At 52.0% G+C, this 16,913-nt stretch overlaps 7 protein-coding genes across 10 annotated transcripts; 3 read left to right on the forward strand and 4 right to left on the reverse strand.

The window, feature by feature from the left end:
* Positions 1–50: 50 nt before the first annotated feature.
* On the forward strand, positions 51–698 carry PV05_10875 (uncharacterized protein; the record flags this gene model as incomplete). The annotated part of the gene is made up of 1 exon (XM_013454303.1): positions 51–698. The coding sequence occupies one exon, from the start codon at positions 51–53 to the stop codon at positions 696–698; it is 648 nt and encodes a 215-aa protein (XP_013309757.1).
* Positions 699–721: 23 nt separating this feature from the next.
* PV05_10876 (uncharacterized protein) lies at positions 722–1,800 on the forward strand. Its single transcript, XM_013454304.1, has one exon. The coding sequence runs from the start codon at positions 801–803 to the stop codon at positions 1,680–1,682; it is 882 nt and encodes a 293-aa protein (XP_013309758.1). The 5' UTR covers positions 722–800; the 3' UTR covers positions 1,683–1,800.
* Positions 1,801–1,934: 134 nt separating this feature from the next.
* On the forward strand, positions 1,935–7,654 carry PV05_10877. Of its 3 annotated transcripts, none has more exons than XM_013454307.1 (2): positions 1,935–4,763; positions 4,815–7,654. In XM_013454307.1, exon 1 carries the CDS (start codon positions 1,975–1,977, stop codon positions 2,677–2,679), a length of 705 nt encoding a protein of 234 aa, XP_013309761.1. In that variant the 5' UTR covers positions 1,935–1,974; the 3' UTR covers positions 2,680–4,763; positions 4,815–7,654. The 3 variants fall into 3 exon arrangements, with proteins under 3 accessions (XP_013309761.1, XP_013309759.1, XP_013309760.1); XM_013454305.1 differs by having other exon boundaries at positions 1,935–3,201; positions 3,257–7,654; XM_013454306.1 differs by having other exon boundaries at positions 1,935–2,748; positions 2,801–7,654.
* PV05_10878 (uncharacterized protein) lies at positions 3,602–4,730 on the reverse strand (the record flags this gene model as incomplete). The annotated part of the gene is made up of 2 exons (XM_013454308.1): positions 3,602–4,608; positions 4,661–4,730. 2 exons carry the CDS (start codon positions 4,728–4,730, stop codon positions 3,602–3,604), a joined length of 1,077 nt encoding a protein of 358 aa, XP_013309762.1.
* PV05_10879 (fumarate hydratase, class II) lies at positions 6,774–9,144 on the reverse strand. Its single transcript, XM_013454309.1, has 6 exons — positions 9,082–9,144; positions 8,539–9,029; positions 8,441–8,478; positions 8,257–8,375; positions 7,160–8,180; positions 6,774–7,102 (listed from the first exon to the last, which is right to left on the reverse strand). The coding sequence occupies exons 2-6, from the start codon at positions 8,578–8,580 to the stop codon at positions 6,913–6,915; spliced, it is 1,410 nt and encodes a 469-aa protein (XP_013309763.1). The 5' UTR covers positions 8,581–9,029; positions 9,082–9,144; the 3' UTR covers positions 6,774–6,912.
* A 177-nt stretch (positions 9,145–9,321) lies between these two features.
* PV05_10880 (uncharacterized protein) lies at positions 9,322–11,641 on the reverse strand. Its single transcript, XM_013454310.1, has 3 exons — positions 11,177–11,641; positions 10,431–11,122; positions 9,322–10,383 (listed from the first exon to the last, which is right to left on the reverse strand). The coding sequence occupies exons 1-3, from the start codon at positions 11,345–11,347 to the stop codon at positions 9,570–9,572; spliced, it is 1,677 nt and encodes a 558-aa protein (XP_013309764.1). The 5' UTR covers positions 11,348–11,641; the 3' UTR covers positions 9,322–9,569.
* Positions 11,642–12,836: 1,195 nt separating this feature from the next.
* PV05_10881 lies at positions 12,837–16,794 on the reverse strand (the record flags this gene model as incomplete). 2 transcript variants are annotated; one of them, XM_013454312.1, is made up of 10 exons in its annotated part: positions 12,837–13,558; positions 13,608–13,684; positions 13,736–13,807; positions 13,855–14,048; positions 14,098–14,249; positions 14,297–14,737; positions 14,789–14,924; positions 14,977–15,034; positions 15,087–15,459; positions 15,754–16,794. In XM_013454312.1, the coding sequence occupies 9 exons, from the start codon at positions 15,452–15,454 to the stop codon at positions 13,191–13,193; spliced, it is 1,866 nt and encodes a 621-aa protein (XP_013309766.1). In that variant the 3' UTR covers positions 12,837–13,190. The 2 variants fall into 2 exon arrangements, with proteins under 2 accessions (XP_013309766.1, XP_013309765.1); XM_013454311.1 differs by lacking the exon at positions 15,754–16,794 and having other exon boundaries at positions 12,837–13,684; positions 15,087–15,454.
* Positions 16,795–16,913: the final 119 nt, after the last annotated feature.

Genomic DNA, 16,913 nt, shown 5'->3' on the forward strand with positions numbered 1-16,913 from the left:
GACTTGCAGCTTTACGAGCCATGATTATTACAGCATCGCTCGGCATCGGCATGGACTTACTACTAATACAACTTGTTATCTGTTTCCTCACACTCCTCACCCATGCAGTGTTAGACGAGCAGCAGGTCGACCTCAGTTATGAGTATTTCAAGCTTGCTGGTCGCTCTGGGGTGCCAGCCATGCATGCAGCAGTATTACCGCCTGATGGCAAAGTGATTTTCCTCGACAAGGTAGAGGACTATTCCGAACTCCAGCTGCCGAACCACCGCTATGCATACTCTTCCCTATACGATCCGAACACTCACGAATTGACTCCTCTATCAGTCACGACAAATCCTTTCTGCTGTGGAGGCACCTTCTTACCTGACGGAAGACTAGTTACACTGGGAGGCAATGGACCGCTACTTTGGCTCGATCCAACTGTTGACGATGGCTTTGATGCAATCCGGTATATCGAATGTCATGGCGGAGAGTATGAATGGGAAGAGCCCGGACACAAATTGGCTTCCAAGAGGTGGTATGCCTCGGCCCAGACGATGGCAGATGGAAGGATATTTGTTGCGGCGGGAAGCCTGAATGGTTTGAGTCCGACAAATATCAGCAACAATAATCCGACGTACGAGATGCTTGATGTCAGTGGCCTCAGCCAGGGCGACAACATCCCGATGGAGATTCTTGTCCGGAACCAGCCGTACTAGATGTACCCTTTCCTTCATCTGTTGCCTGATGGTTCATTGTTTATTTTTGCGGACCGATCATCAGAGGTTTTCAATGTCACAGGAAACACCACAGTGAAGGCCATGCCCGAGATGCCCGGAATGCACAGGACATATCCCAATACTGGAGGCAGTGTCATGCTCCCTCTGCACAAGCGCAACAACTATGAGCCTGAAATCATGATCTGCGGCGGGGGCCAAACGCAAGCCATTGACAGTCCATGCGATGCGACGTGTGGAAGAGTGAAACCGATCAGCGCGGATCCGGAATGGCAAATGACTTCGATGCCCGAGCCTCGTGGAATGGTTGAAGGGGTACTGCTTCTCGACGGCACCGTGCTCTGGCTTAATGGTTGTCAAAGAGGAGCACAGGGGTTCGGTTTGGCAACTGAACCAGCTCTGGAGGCATTGATCTACAATCCCGCTGACCTTCGATGGTCGATATCAGGAAGGTCGAAGATAGCAAGACTGTACCATTCAGTAGCGCTGCTCCTGTTGGACGGCACAGTTCTCATTGCCGGCAGCAATCCCAACGAGATGCCGGTTACGATGGACCATGTCGATATCCAGAATCCGTACAAAGCATTTCCTACCGACTTCAGAGTGGAAATATACACACCGCCGTACCTAAGAGGAGACAAATCTCTCCAGCGACCTACCAACGTCAAGCTGTCAAACCAGACATTGGGAATCAATTCCAGATTCACTGTGGAATTCAGCGTCACGAATGTCTTGGAGACCCTGGATATCATCCTATATACGAACGGCTTCGTGACGCACTCTGTCCACATGGGACAAGTTCTGGTGTATCTGGAGAACAATGGCTGGGAGACTTTGGGTAATGGTCGGAAGCGTAGTCAGGTTTGTTTGCCAGGGGATATCAAGATTGCACCAGGACCGTACGTGGTGTATGTAGTTGCAAATGGGGTGCCTGGTGTCGGACGGTTTGTGACACTGCGGTTGTGAGGATGGAGGCTTTGACAGTATTGGCATTGTCCAGATCACTTTCGTTGACATGCATTAGAAGCTCGTTGGAAAGAATGGAAAGCTATGAGTAGTCCGAGTGTCCGAGAAGGGAACGGCGTGAACGGGTAGCAAACAAACGCCATGACACTTAATGTTTCCCCGGATATCAAGTACGGTGGAGTACACATTCTGATCCGTAACTGCACAAAGCGCATCCTCCAGACTTGTCTTGCAAACTCCTCTTCTAATTCTCTCCAAACTCGCAGTCATACTCTAGGACGATTCGCATGGCATGGCAGGAGAAGCAGCAGACTTACCACCGCAATCGCAATCCCTGAGGTCCAATGTGAACGTGAACCAGGACCATCTTCAAACCCCCACCACGCAAGCCGCTGCGTCTTCAAACGCACCCACCACACGCAGCAGCGAAGATGTTGACGTCGACGTCGTGATGTCGACCACTACTTCCACGAGGGCTGCCGTTGTTGCCGGTCCCGTTCCCCTCGACTCTCCCCTGCGCACGACGCCCATACACTCCATTGTCTCCGCGGTCAAGATGCCCGAGAATTGCGCAGCGAACACGAATCCGATCACACTACAACCGTTCACGGAGGCCGAGTTGGCGAGATATGGATATGAGGAGTTACGTGCGGAGATTGTTTCCGGCAGTGGCGGTGGCGGCGCTGGTGGAGGGCGGGGACACGGACACGGACACGGACACGAACAGGGGCAGCAAGATGGAGAGACAGAGACAGAGACAGGGGGAGACCGTGGAAGTGGAAGTACAAGCACCAGTTCAAGTGCCAAAGACAAAGACAAAGAGAAAGAGCACTTGGCACGACTCCGAGACGCGACGGCGACGTTGTTGAAACGAAAACTCGACGAGCGCGAGAGGAAGGTGCGCGAGATTGATAGGGAGATGGAAGAAAAAGAAAAAATCCGCGAGGTCGAGAGGAAGGTGTTTCGGAAGAAGTTGGATGTGAAGAAGGATGGCTGATGGGTTGATGGTTGACGGCTCGTGTGTTGCGATCCCGTTCACACACCATCACATCACAAGATGCCTGAAGTAAGACAGTATGGGTCCACGAAGCAATTTATCAGAGCACTCACACCATCAGATGGCTCATCATGCCTAAGACATGATCGGCTCAAAACACCTAAACTCAATGATGACTCATTCAAGACCTGGTTGAGTGGCCGCGCAGGTCAACGCAGGTCAGCGCTGGAGGATGTCGATTTTCGATTTTCAATCCAGCAACGCACAACCATGTTGGTGTGTCCTGGTCGAAACCATCCTACCAGCAAGGGGGGAAATGCTGAGTGTCTCTGCTGGACAGCCACCCTTCACCTCGAGGATCGTCAGTGAGACCTGGTTGCGCTCCTATGACTGGAGACACATATTTCGCAGTAGCGGCTAGGCATGGATGGCCACCGTCAGCCTGGACCAGGATACTACTCAGTACGATCAGAACAGGCGTCACAAAAGATTGCGAAAGGACTTGAACAGGAAAGGATTGTGGTATGGCATATCTCGCCATCATCATTATTACTATCGTGGCTGATCCGTCGCGAAGAAAATCGGCTTTCGTTTGCTGAGCCTGAATGAAAAGAAAAGACAAGATACCAGATTCCAGAGGATTGTCAACTCCCAAAACCCCCAGCTTTCCAAGTCAAATACCAGAACGCCAACCTCTCGCTATATAGGGTATCAAAGTCTATGGCGCTGCCCGTCCCCGCAGTCTCCATCTGAACTACACCTTTCCTAAGGGCTCCATGTGTTCTGTGGCAAGGGTCAGTATCTGTGGCGTCCACATATCGGCGGCGGACTTACCTCTCAATCTTGTGAACGACGCCTTTCCAGGAACCAAACCCATGCCCATGACAATTTCAAAGGAAACCCACCCAGAGGACAAGCCCTTTCAACCGCATAGCGTCAGTTTCAGATTGGCATGCTCCGGACAATCATGCTGCTGGCCCCAGTCGTTCCAGACGTTGTACGCGTTCTTGCAGAACTCCTGACCCGGCTCACAGAAAATCGCTATACAATTGCCCTCGGCGACATCTGGCACAAGCGACATGCCCTCGTCCGCAAAAGGGTGAAGAACACCGACCTGACCAACGTATTCCCCGTAACCATCCGCGTCGCCAACGATCTGCTTTCCGGCGTCTGTTTTCTTCAACCAATCGACCTCGCCGGCGTCGATCATGCTGAGATCCCACCATGTGCGCTGCACGTTTGGGACCCACGCCCATTCGAACTGGACGGGACTCTGATTCTCGATGTCCGTGCGCCAGATCTTCCAGCTGATACCCATTTCCGGGTCATGGACGAATGGATGGGTTTCCGTTGCGCCGGGAGCGAGGGTACTCAAAATTTCTTCCGGTGCTTCGTCGGAGCCTTCACGTGGAGGATGCACGATGTTGCTCATCACGGCGAAGGGGCAGGCGTTGACCACGATGGCTTGACCGAGACCGTCTTGGCTTGGGACTTGGCCGGTGCCAGTAGGGCTGGCGCCGGCAGGACTGCTTTGGCTAGGTTGCCAACGCTCCATGGTGGTGTGGTTCTCGGCCCCAGTACGAACGTACTTGGTGTCCTCCAAGCTCGCAACAGCCGTTGTCGACGGGGTTGACACCATTCTGCTTGGCAAGACCTTTAAGGACTCCAAGTTCGGGACCGATGTTGTGGTTGGGGCGACTGCCGTAGCGACCGTGTCGTTCTTCTTGTCCAAGCAGCCGTTAAACCGGTTCCTGCAATTATCTCTGTCTTCGGTAGACAAACAATGGTGCAAAAGAGGGAAACAATGATCAAGCCGAGGGTGATGACCAGTGAAAGAGCCAGTGAAAGCGCCAGCAGAATCAGCCGTCTTGAACGGCGCCGGTGGACCATACTCCGATTTCCACTGCTCTGGTGCCGGGAGCGCGACACCTTAACATCGTTAACATCACGGCTCAGATCCTGTCAGAAAGGAGAGACATACCAAGCGAGAAGAGCAGGCTCATGATAAGAGCCATGAGTACGCCCCATCGAAGGGGAAAGGTGGCGGTCATTTTGACTGGAGGACCGTCAGACTTTATGGTAGCGTATGGTTGCTATCGATGATGCTGACCTTGTTTCTAAAAGATATGATATAGGATGATAACGTCCTAGAGGACGACGAGGACAAGACAAGAGACTACGGCTCGGCTTGCTTAGGTGGTCAACAAGATTGGATATTGACTGATAGTGAATGAGAGGGAAGGCAGACAAGAGTGCAAAAGCAGTGGATTGAAGGTGTATGCCTCAGAGGGAAGGTGAGTTGAGCGACTATAAGAAAGGAAGGAGGACGGCATGGGCAAGAACGATTTAATATACGGTTGCGCTTGACGTTCTGCAAGACTTGAATGGGAGGTCGTGGATCGTTGATCAGCATGTCTCTCTCAACGAATTTTGAATTTTCGTTCTTCTCAGGTGCCGTATGGAGTACCTCATCTCGAAGCATGCTCTTCTGTCTGGATTGTTGAGGGATTCCACTCTGATCTCCATTCGACGGAGACAAGACGGATGTCTGGACGGAGCAAAGCTTTGCCAAAATACGATGCTGATCTTCGAGGACTGTTCGGCCTACCCTTGGGGCTCTGTCGAGACTGTCTGGCATGACCAAATTTGATGTGGCCCCCTTTTATCCACAGCCTTGCAGATCAGGATGTGCTCGCCATCAGGGGGTTCACCTTCAAGTTGGGTGGATTCTCGCCTTTCCCCCTGGTCCGAGAAAGTCCATTTGCCGGACTTTAGGACCCTGAGGGCTTCTTTGCGCCTTGTCTGAGCGCGTGTGCGGGTCGCATCATGATATCTCTGCCCAATATTGGTTCCGCGCCCACATTCAGTTTTTTTCAGCCGAAGGTCAAAACCTTTCGCACATTTTGGCCGCGATGACGCAGCGCACAACTACCACTCAGCATCCCAGAGAAAATTCGCATCGATTTGGGTCTTAGGAATGCCAGAGCGCACGAGGGCCACTCGTGTTGCGAAAGCAGATACGCAAAGTGTAATAGGCCAGCCCGTTATTGGTCCAGCCGAACGAGAAAGTCCCATGAACCTGACGCGGTTCCCGAACGATCTGTATCTGTGAGGCAGGTGTTGACTGGGACAGACGCTACACCTTCACTGTTCATAACTGCGGTCTGTCTGTTGTGGACGGATTGCTGCCTGACGTCGGCGGAGCCATCATCAGAGTTTGGCAGGAGCCGGCTCATCTTTGGGTACAAAAAGGTTGCTTTGCCCTCTTCCAACAGCTGCGAATGTTCACGCGTGTTATGGATCGTCGCATACAAATTCTTCAAGCAAATGAAAATCAAGATCTTCGGGCGTATGCTGATGATGCCCCGCTGATGGACCGCTTGCTCAGGCATTCTCCGAGCTAGATCGCACCCACGACAGTCCCTTCAGAAGTTACGCAAATATGGGGCGATCGAACTGAGAGTGATGTTGCGATCTTCAAGAACGAACCCGGTGTGCTCCGCGTCCTTGCTTAGCGGAATCGGAATCCCGAAAGGCACGAAAATATCCACGAAAGGCCGTCAAAAAACAGTTGATCCAGAAAAGCCAAGAAGAATCAGACTGAATAGGAAGATATGGGAAAGAAGGGCACCGCCGGCAGCCCCGAGGTTGAGACGATCTGAGAGGCGCCTCTAAGGTAGAGTGGTCGGTCTTCGAAAACAATCTCGGTGCCTTTCAGTATTCCACTGTTAACAGGGCACGTCTACCTATCCTCCCGGTCAAGCGATCTTCGAGCACTGTCATCGCATGTGACACATTTACGATTTGACATGTTGAGAAGGCTCTCGGCTCTCGTGGTGCGTTCTGAAGACACTATAGTAGTACTCTTTGTGATTCGTACCTTGAGGCCAATCAATGTCCACCCCCAACTTACAGCGAAGACCGTGCAGGTAAGAGCACACTGGGCCTTGATGGCACTGTTCCGAGAGGATGACTTGGTGGAGGTGCAACTAGACCGAGCATGGAGAGGATCTATGAGCAAATAGGGCAAGATGCGTGCGGAAACTGTGTCGGCCACGAACCGATTCGCCTGAAACAAGACTCACTCGAACTCGGTATATTTGAGGCCAAAACTGATGTCGCAAAGGAGGTCATGCTCTGAGGATATAAAGCCATTCCAGGACTGTATCAGCACTAGCCTTGTACTCATCTTCAGTACCACCCAACCCTGAAGAGACACGGCAAAGCAGCCGCTCAAGAAGAACGTGAATGTGGCGCTATCATCCTCTCTGGTCGTACGCATCGGTCGTACTCCTCTTCGCTCAGAGCTTGAAGTTTCATCGCAGCCTCTTTCAACGTGATGCCCTCCTTGTGCGCCAATTTCGCCACTTTAGAAGCTTGATCATATCCTATGACGGGCTGGAGGCAAGTCACAAGCATCAAACTAGGAGGAATGTGAGCAGCAATTTCTTTTTTACAACAGGTACAGAGACATGCTCACCTTTGACCGAGTAGAGCCGAAATACGCTTTCTGTCGGCTTCCAAAGTCTCGAGGAGATTTTTGCGGAAACTGTTCATCCCATCACTGAGCAATCGGATCGAGTGCACCAGGCTGTTGATCAGGAGCGGCTTGAAGGCGTTCAGCTGGAATTGGCCACTCATCCCACCGATGGTGATACCCGTATGGTTGGCAATCACTTGGGTACAAATCATAGTCATCGATTCGCATTGAGTCGGATTGACCTTGCCCGGCATGAACGAGGATCCCGGCTCGTTTTCGGGAAGAATCAACTCCCCTAGGCCACAGCGAGGTCCGCTGCCTTCGAACCGAATGTCCTGAGCAATCTTGAAGAGGGAGCATGCGAGCGTATTCAGAGCGCCAGAGACACTCACGACCGCGTCGTTGGCCGAAATGGCCTCCATCTTGTTCGGCGCAGTAACGAAGGGGTACCCTGTCATGTTGGCTACCTCGGCGGCAAAGTCTTCTGCAAAACCTTCATATACATTCAACCCAGTACCGACAGCTGTGCCGCCCATTGCTAGCTTGAGGACCTCGCCCATTGTACTCTTGACACGATTGATGTTGTATTCGATTTGAGTCGCGAATCCCAAGAACTCCTGGCCCAGAGAAAGTGGCACCGCGTCTTGAAGGTGGGTTCTTCCGATCTTGATAATGTCGCCGAACTGTGCCGCCTTCGACTGCAGTGTCTTATGGAGTGCTTCCATGGCCGGTAGCAGTCGTTCATTGAGATCCAATACCGCTGCGATATGCATAGCCGTGGCGAATCCATCGTTCGAGGACCCCGACAGGTTGACATGGTCGTTCGGATGGACGGGGCTTTTGGAACCCAGCTTCGCGGCGCCCAGAAGCTCGTTGGCGCGATTGGATATGACTTCATTGCTGTTCATGTTTGTCTGAGTGCCTGAGCCGGTCTGCCAAACAACGAGTGGGAAGTGGTCTATCAAGGACAAGGAAGCGACTTCTGCCGCCGCCTTCTGAATCGCTTCCCCGATGCTGGCACCTTGTCTCAGTTAGTGACCCGTATCTTCATCTTCGCAAAGACCAGACGAGACGTCCGAGGCTTAGGCTCAGCTTACCAAGAGCACCATGGCGGACGTTGACGGCGGCGGCTGCACCCTTCAAGATACCGTACGCTCTGATGACCGAGTCCGGCATGCGGTCTCGAGGCTGATTAATGACAAAGTTCTGCAGCGAGCTGCGAGCTTCCAAGTTAGATGACGGTCTAGAGAGAACTTGCCGCTGGGTAACATGCTGACTCACCGCTGTGTTTGCGCTCCCCAGTATTTATCTGCAGGTACCTGTTTGTTGACCATCATCAGCACAGGCTTGGAGGCTCTGTATTCTTTGAGGACTAGTACCTCAATGTCGCCGAAGGCATCCGTCTCAATTCTAGTGGCCATTTTTGAAAACAACGAGTCACCAAGTTACGCTTTAACGTCGATAATGATGAGGAACAACCAAATCATTATGATGAGAGAATCAGGCCGTCGACCCTCGGAGTGGAGCTTCACAAGATGCGAGCCTCGTCGAAAAAAGGTAGCCGTCGCCATGGACGTGGGGATTTTCGGGTAAACAACCTTGACAACCAAGGCTTTTGCAGATACTCGGCTATCGCGTCAAACGTCAAAAGCATGGAGAGCCTGTGTCAGTGTGTGCTCGGTACGGTACGGAGTACACACACAAAAGTTGGAGTCGAAAGCCCAATGATCTTGATCACCTTGAAACGCGAATCACTCACCATTCTGACCATTCCATTCCTTTTTCATGCCTGTGCCTGTGCCTGTACCTGACCTGCCCATCGACTGTATCGATGCAGTCACTCTGTCTCTGTCTTCGCAAGCTTCTTCCACTGTAGTAAGGCCTTAGAGTGTGCGATTCACAAAACGACGATATCACCCCACCGTGAATGTCAAGGTCGTGCATATCCCGTGGGGTCGGCAAATTGTGGGGAGGAGAAGACCAAGATCTTCGCAATTTCGGACGAGACATTGTCATAGCCTCAAAGAGATGTGCCAATGGACCCCTCTGAGCGTTAAGAGAGACTCTGTTTGACCTTATTGACAGAACTCGGTGGTAGAGACTTCCAGATCATCATTGCCCAGGAAGGGTTCAGTAGGTCAAGAAGAAAGCCGACCAAGCTGACCGCATACAGCCGGTAAAGTCCCAGCTCATGTTCATGAAACAGTGGATTATATACCTGGGTAGCTGACTTTTGTTGCTAAAGCACATTGAGCAATCCAATCCGTACACATTGCACAGCCTCTCCCCAGTTAACCCCTTAATAGCAAACTTTCATCTGCCCACTTGGCACAACTTCATCCCGACTAACTGATCTCGAGCGGTGTCGTCCACACTCCGTGCATGAATTTCCTCCTACGGATAAGAGCACTCACGCAACTACATCCGGAGCCCGACTGTCCACTTCCTTCTTCTCATTTTCAGACAGAGATGGCGTAGTCACTTCTTCCTGCTGAATCTCGGCTTCGATAAGAGGACCGGTGTAGTAGCTCTTACCGCCAAAATACCAGAAGACCGCGGCACAAAACAAGATGAAAGCCATGAAGACGATGGCATAGTTCATGTTTTCAGCTGTCACAGGTCGAATGGTTGGCATGAGGAAGATAATCGTGACGAACAACGTCCAAATACACGCCCACGCATTGATATAAGGCGAGAACTTGCCCATGTGCCACGGACCGGGCTTGAATTTGCCAAACCAGAGCTTGCAGACGATCGGGATGACGTATGACCAATCCAGAGCAATGGCGCAGACGTTAAAGACACCTGCGATGGCGATGTAAGATCCCAGTGCGATCAAGTTGATGGCAATGCACCAGAAGATGCTGATCCAGACCGCATACAGTGGTGTTTGCGTGATAGGGTTGATCTTAGTCCAGACCCGGGACAGTGGGATCAAGCGATCGCGGGAAAAGGCAAACACGGTTCGCGCCAGCGCTTGCGTTGCTGTAAAGCAGACGAACTGGAGAATGATGAACGCGCAGACGGTGAAGAAGATGCCGGCCCCTTTGCCAAGCGAGTTGTAAAAGATTTGTGCAACCGGCTGGTAGATTGGCGAGGCGAGAATCTCCGCAGGATCGCCCATACAGAAGCAGAGCACGATGTTGAAGAGCCAGCCCAACACGTAAGTAAACAACATGGCGAGTGAGATGGCCCATGGTGCCTTGATTTCGGGTTGCGCAATTCTATCCGGGTTAGCAGACTTCGAGATGTGCATGGGCGAAGAACGTACTCTTCAGTGATGTGAGCAGTAGCATCGTAATCTGTCATTGTCCACGAGACGGACAGGAAACCAAACAAGAAAGACCAGCCGACCGGAAACCAGCCTGCATTGCCTTCGACATGTGTGAAGACATAACTGGCATCGTGCTTGTTCTCGGTTTTGGCCAGAAGCGCAACGGCACAGGAAAGGAGAATGGCGAAGTGGAAAATGACATAGGTCTTGGTCATCTTTTCCATCCAGTACGTGGAAAGAGAGTTGACAAGGCCGCAAAGGACGGTCAATGCAGCCATAACTCCGACAGTCTGACCGGTGGTAGGGAACCAGTTGAAGTCGCGGCCAATCGAGACAGCAGCCAGGAGAAGTTGAGCAGAGCCATATTCAGAAGAGGCTATACCAGCAACCTGCCCGAGCAAGTTGATCCAGCCGGTGACCCAGGAGATCGAAGGTACCCACTCCGTCGGCGCCAGACGGGACACAGTGTAGTACAAACCACCGCAGGTCGGATACGCAGAGACCAGTTCGGCGACAGAGCATGCAATGCACATGCAACCGGCACCGGAGATCAACCAACACCATACTACCGAGGCCGAACCACCTGCTTCGAGAGGATAGATGAACGTCGTTGAGGTTGTCGCGAACAACCCTGAGATGCTCACGGCGAAGGAGAAGGTTGACAGATAACCGAATTCACGCTTGAACACCTGCGGAACCATTAGGCACGAGTACGAGGCTGGGTCCAGCTTGTGTCAACATACAGGTTTGTAACCGAACTGTTCCGCCAACGCCCTGTCAGCTGCGCTCAGTTCGTCCAACTGGACTGTCCTTCGCCTCCCATGAGAATCTTGGATTTCCAACATTCCAACACTGTTTCTGCGGAGGTTACCCTCGTCGAGGGGAACCGTGGTTTTGTTCTCATTCGCGGCCATGTTGAAGTCGTGCAGACTCCTCCGATTCGAGTTGTGCTACGCCAGATATTTTGTTATTCAACGCCACTTGCGATATCGAACGACCCGTTTGAGCCGGGTACAATAGAAGGACTGTTTCTCGTCTAGTTCGTAGATCGGCATGTGAAGCCTGTCGGCGGGATGAGGAGGTGAAGACGGGAAAGGACCCGTTTACTGCTCGCTTGGGTGCCTGGCAGTAGATGGAGAGAAGAGGAAGCAGGCGAGGATACGAGCGGTAGATGTAAGAAGGGTTGCGATCGAAAAGCTCGTCCAAGCCCTCGCCATGGCCCTACCTCGATTACATGGATCTGAGCTCTCGTGGTTAATCCCTGTGAGGTATGACTGCAGCTGCGGGGCCTATCGTGGCCACCATGGCGGCGAGCCTGTGCACGAGAGTGGGCGCCAGGACGTCAAGCCGAACGTGGTATTGGTAGGATTGAGATGAGAGGAGATGGTCGTGGATGGTCTAACCAGTGATCGGCGGACGATAGGACAAATGGGGCTGACAGAGCAAAGTTCTTTCTGAGGTTCTTGTTGGTGGTTGGCTTCGCTTTGGCACCGACGCTTATTAGGGATGGACGTAAAAGTCTACCCGCCTAGGGCCTGCCGAACCACCTACGACCACCGTGGACCACCCTATTAAGTTACTAAGTCGCCGCCCTGTCCACGACTTAGCAAAGCTTGAACCAGGGCCTCGCGGGTCCGTGGTATCCACGTCGAACCCTCATAGAGGAACACCGATAAAAAGCAAGTCGTGGCAAGTCCACCGCCGTTCCCCATGCAACGGATCTCACGGGATAAAGAACTTTGCGAAGACCAGGCTCAAGAGTGGTGAACAAGGCACAAGGGGGTCAATTTTTTCTTCTTTGAGGTAGGCGGGACCGCCACGAGCTCGCCAAACCCAAGGCAACTTGATCGAAGCTGCATCGTCAGGATCGAGATAAGACCCAGGACCGCTTAGGGCATAAAACATCCCCTTGTTATCTTATGATAGCAACGTGCTAGTCGAGGCCACTGACATATCTGGCTAATTGTGATTACAGTAGCGACAATCCTGCATCTATTTACCAAAACAGGTCACGTTTGCCTGTGCCACGGTCACCTCATTCCCTCGTAAAATGGTACCCTACACGGATCATGGTCAGCTTGTCTCGTTTCGCCGCGATAACACGAGTACTACGAGCTAGGGGTATTGGCACCAGTATTGGCACCAGTATTGGCACGAGACCCTCTGGGCAAGCATCCCTCGGCATATGCTTCGAGTTGCGAAGTTCTTGGTTTGCCTCGTCGGCACCAAATACCACTTTTGTTATAGGGTCACTGGGCAATGCACCAATGCACGATGCCTTTTGCACGGCCAATACGAGTACTAAAATAACCACGAAACCCTACGTCACATATGTCCATATCATGTGGAATGTGAAATCACCTTGTTGTTTCACAGGATCTGTGCACATCTTTTGGAATTTTCCTGGGCTATCCATTTTGAATCTCAGGCATTCTGAAGTACGAATCATGGCCTGCAAAGCAAGTGACATGACAAGACGCGCAATAGATGCCATGCGGAGAATCCTGAGCATGAAGCCCTGGGCGGAGAGCTCCAAATCATATCTTCTCGTTGCAATGCTCTCATCTTCTCTCATCGGAATCATTGAAACCTTTCTTTCCGCACCATCATGATGCTGACTAGTGAGCAAGAGAAGTATCACTGCCAACACAAGAAGCAGTAGACCACAATCTGGGCCAATGCGATGTTGCATCGACCGCACTGTATGGTCTTGAAGAATCGAAGACCACACTTGCGGCCGAGGACCGAGTTGGCATCTTACCAGCCACCAGTAGAAGCACCACCATCGTTTCCACCAGTAGTGCCCCAGGTCTCCGCAGGAGCGGCAGCTGCAGCATTGCCAGTACCAGAACCCCAAGCCGGGGCAGCTCCAGCATTGGCATCGCCACCTTCTCCAGAAGCCCATGCTGCGCCGTTTGGACCACCATCTGTTGTCACCATATCAGGATCTTCCTCCTCTTCATCAAAGTTGAGGATACCATCTTCGGGCTTGAAGTGTTGGAGGAATTCCGGGATATCTTGGTTGTTCTCCATGAGAATCTTGGTGAGGAATGGACCCATGGCATCGTCCTTGTCATTGTAGAACGAGGTAGCGAGGCCTTCGTTGCCAATACGAGCAGTACGACCTGCGTTCTATGTCAGTATCTTGCTTCAGGTGTGATTAATGGCCCTGACCAATGCGATGGATGTATTCACTGAAGCCATCATGCTCGGCGGATGGGAGATCGAAATTGATGACATGCATAACATTGCTAACGTCCATGAATTAGTACTTTGAATTGCTGACGGTGGGTATAACTGACCGAATGTCCAGACCACGGCCGGAGACACCAGTGGCGACAAGAATTGGAGATTGACCAGCCTTGAAGGAACGACTTTCTGCGGTCAGCATCGTGTCCTTCATTTTGGTCAATGCACTCACAGGGCATCTTCACGCTCACTCTGAGTTCGATCCGAGTGGATGGAAGTCGAGGGCATTCCCAAGTTGAACAGGTAGTCGTCGACGAAGTCGGCAGTCTTCTTGGAGCGAACAAAGACGAGGGTACGAGATGGAGGCATGGAGATCAACAAGTCGTAGAGAGCTCTCATCTTCTTGTCCTGATCCACCCACAAGATCTGCAACGAGTAAGCCAGAGGTTCAAAGATATCTACTAGTCGCACATACATGCTGCTTGACATTGTTGTGAGAAGATCCAGTACGACCAATGCTGATGTGGACGTGATCGTCGGCAAGGAACTTAGCAGCCAACTTCTGAAGACGCTTGGGGAACGTAGCCGAGAAGAGAAGATAACGATGATCGCCATCCTCATTGGCATCTGTTGAGAATCAGCCAATAAACAGTCACCACGAAGAGGGCACTCACCACCGCCGCCCATGATCTTTGCCATTTCTTCTTCCCAATCGTCATGGAGCATCTCATCAGCCTCATCAATGATGGTATACCGGACACGCGATAGAGAGAGGACATCAGGGCGACCCATGAAATCGAGCAATCGACCAGGAGTCGCGACAAGAATGTCACAACCACGGTTCAATTGAGCAACTTGATCGCGGATAGGAGCACCACCGTAGGCAACGCAAGGGCGCATCATGGAGCGATAGCAAAGACGACGTGCCTCGTCGAAGATTTGACAACACAACTCGCGAGTCGGCGCAACGACAAGAACAAGCGGTTCAGCACGAACGCGATCGCGATCAGGATCGAACCCAGCAGATAGATTTGGTCGAGGAGCCGCAAGCTTCTTCACCTTGCCCATGAGCTGAGAGATGCAGGGAATCAAGAAAGCTGCAGTCTTGCCAGAACCTAATGGACAGTCAGAGAACAGTATGCACACGGCCGAGATTGTTTACTTACCGGCTTGAGCGACACCGATCATATCATGGCCAGTGGTGACAGCGGGAATGGCATATGCCTGAATTGGGGTGGAGAACTCATAGCCACAGAGCGTAATGTTCTCCAACATAACAGGATGGAGGCCAGCGCTCTTGAACTACGAAAGGGTCAGCGTGAGAAGAGAGAATCTCGCTGAAGAAACAGCTCACGTCGGAGATTGGGTTGACACGAGTCTTGGATTCGACGATGACCTTCACCGAGGCAAGACTGGTCAAATTGTCAGCAAACGTAGACGCCACCCGGCACAACCGTAACTCACTTCGCGAACTTTTCGCCAGCACGATTGATGTAGTCGGCTCGGAAGAGTTCTTGCTCGAGCTTCTCAATTCGGGGGCCGACTTCACCATATTCCTCTTTCCACTCGTATTTTTCCGCGTCATGAGCCCAAGTACTTCCCTTGTGAATACTGACAAGCTCATCGCCGTCTTCATCGGTAGGAGGAGGGGCATCTGTAAGGACAGTGGTGGGAGCAGTGGCACCGTAGTGGTAGGATTGAGGTTCGACCCAACCGAGCTCACGAGCGCGCTGGAGACTCTCCTGGTCGACACGATGGACAGGAGCATCGCCATTGGTGGCATCCGGGATGGCAGCAGCCATCTCGGAGGTGTCGAAAGCCTTGTCGGCCATGTTGCCTGTGATAACAACGGTGTTAAATTCAGGGCACAAGAAGATGAAGATGAAGTAGGATGAGGACGCAGTGTGAAAGGATTATTGTAGTCGCGCGTCAGGGTACTTGATGTTTTGAGGAAGACGGTGATGTGCGGTCAATAAGGCCTTCGAGGGTCATGCCAAACAACAGACTGTGGGCATCGACGCGAGAATGGGGAATGGAGCGCTTCAGGAGATGAATTTGTGTGGAAAGTCTGGAAAAGGTGGAAGAGAATTCGAAATATTTGCCAAAGCCAACTGCAGTGAGATCAACATACCTTGACCTGAAGCCGTTGGAAAAGCGCCGACTGCGAGGTTCGCCCCAGACGTTGTTCAACAGGGTCAAGCTGCAAAGGGAGCTTGAACGAGGGATGAGTCAAGGTGTGGAGAGATGGGAAAGTGTGAGAGTGTTGCAGAGTGGGAGGGGGATATTTGTAGGCAGGAAAGAGAGATATCAACCGCGGCTCTAGTTGCCGAATCAACCACCTGTGTTATGATCAATCCACTTTGATTCCAGAGTGAAAGATAGACGAAGCTTCGAGGGCTTGGATATCCCTCTATAGGGGACCAGGCGGTTTGTGAGGTTTGGGACAAAGGGAATGAGGTGAGGCGAGTGCCACTGTACCACCCACGTGATATCAATCTTGCTCCTTGCTGAGATTTCCTTCGTCGAAGTCCAGAGATGCCCTCAATGTAGAGCTGGTGGGAAAATGTCGAAGAGAGTCCGGAATGTTCCAACTTACCCCTCGTCGCGACAGGTTCGTTTGATGCCTATGCTGTGAAGGTCTTTGATGCTCTGATCTCTCGCCTGGCACCATGGACACAGACCAACGCAGCAGCGGTCACAAACTTGGCCGCAACAGACAAAGAGGGCTCTTGGATTATCCGTTCACACACTTTATCTGGTGCCCCTTCTCACCTCATACACATTCACATTCGACTGTCGTTAAAAAACCGTCTTGTGATCCAGCCCGCCTTCAAAGACGCCAGCATTGTGGTCGGGAAGCCCTCGAAATCATCTTCCTGTGCATTCCTTGGCCCGAATCATCAAATGCCCAGATCCGTCCTGCTGGAGTGCCGGGGCCCCACGAGGCAGAAGCCCGCATTTGCTGAAGGCATTGACTCCTGAATCGGGTTGCAATATCTCATTTCTTCAGCCACCAACCGCTCTCGTGCTCTGGCAGAGGGCAGGATGTAGAGAGAATGCAATGGATGCGCCTTCGAAGTCCCAGGGCTGGTATTTTCATCGGCGCTCAACCGTCATTCCAGACGTCCTTCAGCCAAAGAAGCCAGACAACACTGGTTATACTCGAACAAGCCATCAAAATGCAGAAATCTCGAGATGCAAAACGCACTGCCGCTCAGTGATGAAACAGGCATTGCGCCAGCTTTCACGAGCTCCAGAGTGCTCCTTCGAGCTTTCCCGGTCGTTTTCGTG

Source organism: Exophiala xenobiotica, assembly GCF_000835505.1.
Source record: "Exophiala xenobiotica strain CBS 118157 unplaced genomic scaffold supercont1.7, whole genome shotgun sequence".
Taxonomy (NCBI): domain Eukaryota; kingdom Fungi; phylum Ascomycota; class Eurotiomycetes; order Chaetothyriales; family Herpotrichiellaceae; genus Exophiala; species Exophiala xenobiotica.

Coding starts and splice junctions, on each gene's coding strand:
- PV05_10876 (XM_013454304.1), top strand. CDS start 801: ATGCCCGAGATGCCCGGAATGCACAGGACATATCCCAATACTGGAGGC.
- PV05_10877 (XM_013454307.1), top strand. CDS start 1,975: ATGGCAGGAGAAGCAGCAGACTTACCACCGCAATCGCAATCCCTGAGG.
- PV05_10879 (XM_013454309.1), bottom strand. CDS start 8,580: ATGGCCACTAGAATTGAGACGGATGCCTTCGGCGACATTGAG. Junction 8,479..8,538: donor ATGCCTTCGGCGACATTGAG/GTACTAGTCCTC, acceptor GTCAACAAACAG/GTACCTGCAGATAAATACTG. Junction 7,103..7,159: donor TCGGCTCTACTCGGTCAAAG/GTGAGCATGTCT, acceptor CATTCCTCCTAG/TTTGATGCTTGTGACTTGCC.
- PV05_10880 (XM_013454310.1), bottom strand. CDS start 11,347: ATGGCCGCGAATGAGAACAAAACCACGGTTCCCCTCGACGAGGGTAAC. Junction 11,123..11,176: donor AACAGTTCGGTTACAAACCT/GTATGTTGACAC, acceptor ATGGTTCCGCAG/GTGTTCAAGCGTGAATTCGG. Junction 10,384..10,430: donor ACTGCTCACATCACTGAAGA/GTACGTTCTTCG, acceptor TAACCCGGATAG/AATTGCGCAACCCGAAATCA.